The sequence below is a fragment of the Dendroctonus ponderosae genome, unplaced genomic scaffold (assembly GCF_020466585.1).
Source record: "Dendroctonus ponderosae isolate FM_Combo_2020 unplaced genomic scaffold, Dpon_F_20191213v2 Dpon_F_20191213_2, whole genome shotgun sequence".
Taxonomy (NCBI): Eukaryota; Metazoa; Arthropoda; class Insecta; order Coleoptera; family Curculionidae; genus Dendroctonus; species Dendroctonus ponderosae.
The window spans coordinates 5,899,693-5,904,808 of NW_026018165.1; the positions used below are offsets into that span (position 1 = coordinate 5,899,693).

A 5,116-nucleotide genomic window follows, 5' to 3' on the forward strand; every position below is an offset into this window, starting at 1 on the left:
TATTTCAGTTGGTAAAAGCTTTTTCAGAAGAGATTTTCTATTCATTACAAGTACCTAAGAAGATCTTGTTGGCTATTAACATATCTGATTAAATGTTAGTTGATGAATTTACAATGCATCAGCACATATAATGTACTGAAATTTTGCAGCCATGAGATTGATTCAGTGTTCTCTCACAATATAAAGCTCCTTTTTACAACAGGCACTTTTTCAGATGAACGCAAATTGGCTCACGAAAAACCAATCTACAAGAAAGCTAAGAAACGTAACATGGAAAGCTATGGGCAAATGCGTCACTAAGCAATTTTGCGACGATATTTGAAAAAATCTAAGACAGATTACATCGCATACATAACACAGCATTTACCGTTTCCGAATCGATTCGACACTTCGAAGTCTTGCGAAAAACAAAAACATTGTTAAATGGTAAACCGCGACCTTAAATTATGTCTACTATGGCGCCTGATGGCAGAAATTAATATATTTTTCATAAACTGAGATAAATCATAAGAGTAGCATTGCATGATTCCTAGACCAAGCTGAACAATGTAAATTTGAAGTGATTGTAAAGTAAATTCCCACAGTCTCAAATAATGCAATAATCGTATCTATTGCGTTTAATATTATGTAGCGATTATTTTGGCAAAACGCGCATTAGTAAGAAGAATGAAACTGAAATAATTTTTTTATTTCAGATTCTTTGACAATGAAAGAATTTCTCGCTGCCGTCACACTGTTGGCAACGGTAAATCTAGGAGACAGTTTTACAAGTAAGTGCTTGGCTGTATCTTGAAATAAGCAGGATCTTTTTTATCAATATTAAACGTAAGGTGGTCAAGAACTGTTTCGACGCTTATAGACAAACATTTAAATAAGTACGTTTCGGATCAGATATAAAATATTACTTACATATTTGTCGTTGCTCGTATTAAAGCGAAGCCAAGGTTAAAATAATCACAATTATTTCCAACAGGATGTAAATTGTACCAGTGAATCTTGAGTTCTTTGATTGATACGTAATTCTGCCAAACTAGTTTAGCAACTTCGCGTTATTTTAACTAGCTAAACTATGCGTTCAATGATTATTTCATATCTAGAATACGGCAGATCATGCAAGGACATTGGATGTCCTGGGAACCAAGTATGTGTGATGCAAACAGATCCATGTTCATATTATCAAAGGCAGGGAGAATGTGGGCAGTAAGTATTTCTCAGAAAATTTACTGTCATATTTACTGTGGACCATATAGTTAAAAAAGTTGCAAAAATCGGATTATTTTGGCAAAAAAAGTTAATTAAAGTTTTAACAAATCGCAATTCTGAAGCACTGGCCCTACTTTGAGCAACTCTTTCTTTATCTGAAGACTAAAACTGCAAATTTCACTAGAAATTAACCACCACCTGTTTAATTTGATTTATTTTATAATTTGCTTAACGAATTGTATATTTATCGCGACCTTGTTTCACTTTATGGCAGTCATATTTAACATTAATTATATAGAACTTGTTGATATTGTAAAATCTCATAAATATGAAAAAATGTTTTGAAAAACTTTTCAGCCGATATTCTGTCCAAACGGTTTTAATTTTCACGCGTTCTATGGGCTTCTCTACGCATTAATAGCAATTTTGAAAATTTTAATGTAAAGCAGGCTCTCTTTGTTAGTTACTGTTTCTTTAAATATTTTATTATTATACAGTAAAATTTTCCCTTGGAAAGGTCCTAACTATTTTGAAACATAATGTTTTCTTTAATTCTCTTGAAGCTGAATTTAAGAACGTAAAAGCATTTTTTTATTTCTCGGTATAGTTGCCTTCTCCAACCTGTTAGCGTTGCATCCGGTGGTTTTTTGAACATCTACTCTTGTAAATGCGATTTGTAAATTTTTGATAGAAATTGTCCCTATTCATTAAATTATTCACACGATTGTTTATACAGAGAATGGTATGGTTTTATGTAGCTGTAAGAGAAACTTAGGGAAAACATTGCCAATCCCACTTTTGTCCCTATGAATATGATATCATAAGTGATAGTCTTAATTTATTAACTTAAATTTTAAATTACAAATAATTTCGAAAAAGAAGCAAGAAATATACGATGAATAACTAATGTTTTTGTAATTAATGTTCATAGAATTAAAATGCCCAAAATTTAAGTGAAAGTCTTTAATAATTCAAGTTCAACATTCAAAACTTTAACAATTCAAAAGAAATTCCTGAAATATTAGATAATAAATAAATATAAAACTAATTCTATTTCTGTTTGAAGCGTAAAAATTAAAACAATGCAAAACTATCGAAAGTGCCACGTGTTCTCAGTCAATCAAAAAACCGTTTTTTTTCTGTATTTCAACACCACAAGTATTACGATAAACAAACAAAGTATTTGAATTTTTCGCCAAGCTCGTTTATTTGCAGACTGACCTCAAACAAATAAACATTTTGATCTTGCAGTGATACATTTTTTTACCTGGAGCTCATTTTCAAAATCCAAGATTCATCTTGAATCTAAAACGTCGCAATCTACTAATACAGAAATAAAATACAATATACCGGGTTGCATGAATGAACGAAATATTTGCAAGTAAACTTTACTTAGTTGAAAATCTTGCAAAGTCACAAATTTGTTGTTGTTGAGCAGTTTGCAAGTGCCCAATAAACGGTTTTCTATTGGTTAAAGGCGAAATGGATAATTCTTAAGATGTAACATGCTCAACCTGTTTACAAAGATAAATTTTATGAAAATTTCAGATTTCCAACGTGTCAGAAAAAAAGTGGAGGCAGTGCGCGAACATGCTCAACTTACGTTTGCCCTCCAAGCCAAGTGTGCAAAATGGACGGTGATACTCCGAAATGTTACAGCGATGCATCCAAATGTACGTAATTATTTCTGTTAGTTAAAAATATTAAAAATAAAAAATCAACAGCATCGAATAATTAGGAAACTTTCATTTATTAGATGCAGAAAGCAGTTTAAAAAGAAAAAGTTATAAAACTATTAAAATGCAATTTGTAAAACTTGCACGAAACGGTCTTAGTGAATTGTTTTTTGTCGTCATTTAGCTGGACTGGTAAGCTATGACACCCATGCAGCAAATGCCCCAATAGATCCTAATGGTGCCCCAAGTGCTCCACCTGCAGATGGGGGCAGTAATGTTTACCCTCAAATTCCGAAAGGCGAAACTACACCCAGACCTAACATTAGGTAATACTGAAAAACCTAGTTTTTCTCATTAAAAGTCATATATAATTTCTGTTTAGGCCTGTCGCTGGTGGTAGTGGATATCAAGGAGGTAGTATAGGATCAGGATATCCTGGATATCCTCAACAATCTGGAGGTGGCTACCCTCAGCAGGGAGGCGGCTACCCTCAGCAGGGAGGTTACCCCCAAGGGGGTTACCAAGGATATCCGCAAGGAGGTTATCAAGGCTACCCACAAGGCGGATATCAAGGCTACCCACAAGGTAGACCAGTTTGTTGATGAAATTCGCAAATTTACAGATTAATCTGATTTTGTAGGCGGAGGTCAGCAATATCCGGGTGGATACCAAAATGGGTATAACCCATATCAACAGCCAAACCCTCAAAAAGGATCCGGAAGTTCGATAACAGATAAAATCACCGATAGCATCAAGCAAATAGGTACAAATTTCCTAAAAGACTATCTGACTAAAGCTCTGGGTTAGCAACTCAGAAGTTGCTATGTAGAACACAATTTGTGATAGAAAACACTGTATTTATATATTATGTCTCCATTCAGTTTGTTTTACCAAAGTCATTGAATTTCGATTGAATTTTGTGAAAACTAAATAGTAAAAATCCTAATGTTTCTAATCAAAATGTATACCGACCTAACAACTATTAGTACGGTAGCTGTTTAACATCCGATGTAAGTAAATGTTAACGCACATTTTGTTTGCAGGGTTATTCTACATACTATTAAGCTATTATCTTGCCAAGAGTCTACAGCTGTAAGAATTTAATATTTCTTAATTTCATAACCACTATGTAAATATTTCAAATTATTTTTATACCTAAACAATAATCTAGCTAATATGGTTGTGTTCATGTCTGATTTTCCACTACCTCAATTGTCGGTGAGTACTAGCCCAACAAAGTGTTTTTTAATAGATTATATGTTTTGTTTTGCAATGAATTTTTTTTGTTGCTTTGGTGGTAGCTTCTGCACTTTCACCCTCTTTTAATATTAATATTTTGATGTAAAGTAACAAGCATATTAAACTAAGCAAATAAATTATAATCAACAAATTCAAACGCGCGTAGATACGGACAAAAAATGACTTGACTTTTAGCACAGAAACGTGACTGGATGAGATAATTAAGAAGCTTGAGTACCTACGCTGCTGCTTCCGCTTTACTGCTTTTGTTGTGTAGAATAACCTTTGTCAAGCATAGTTTTTTGTATTGTTTGTATATTTTGTTGCCTTTTTCTGTAGAGCAGTTTTCTTTTAGGATTTTCATCTTAGTTAAGTAAGTCGATATTAATTATGTACCGGGCCAAATTTGTTACCTACACTCAGGCAATGTTACATGATGTAAGATTTATCAGAACTAATAAAAATGTTAAATAAATATTAATGATGTTATTGAATATGTTTTTTTAATAAATCCAAAATTTTCAAGAAAATGAGCTTCTGAAATAATATCTATTAGATGCTGTTAAAACGCAGTTAGTTAAAAAGCAACAATCAAAGCTCGATATCTTTTTCATACAAAAAAATTGTTCCAATCTATCAAATTCATATAAATGTTGAAGAAAATTTAACGTTTCGTGCCAAACATGACAATGAAGAACACTCTAGAACTACTAACGAAAAAAGTACGTTATTAATATAATATCCTACGGATTACGTAAATCTTCAACTATACCACTTATTATTTTAATGATTATTGTAGTAAAAATACATAATTTTAAAATTTTACATATATTTTCAAAAGACGTACTATGAAAGACGTACGCTACGTATTTAGCAAAAGACATACGATTGTCACCAAATTGCATTTCTTGATAACTATAATAATAAATTAAAAAATGTACTAGTACGGTAATAATGTATATTATGATAATTATACAGTGTGAGTCAGCGAAGCGAGA

At 32.3% G+C, this 5,116-nt stretch overlaps 1 protein-coding gene across 1 annotated transcript; it reads left to right on the top strand.

The window, feature by feature from the left end:
- Nucleotides 1-695: 695 nt before the first annotated feature.
- LOC109538335 (calcium-binding protein P) lies at nt 696-4,612 on the top strand (the record flags this gene model as incomplete). The annotated part of the gene is given in 7 exon segments (XM_019905533.2): nt 696-770; nt 1,098-1,200; nt 2,752-2,876; nt 3,064-3,205; nt 3,262-3,464; nt 3,520-3,642; nt 3,923-4,612. Coding segments are annotated over 7 exon segments (813 nt in total). The 3' UTR covers nt 3,976-4,612.
- Between the last annotated feature and the right edge of the window lie 504 nt (nt 4,613-5,116).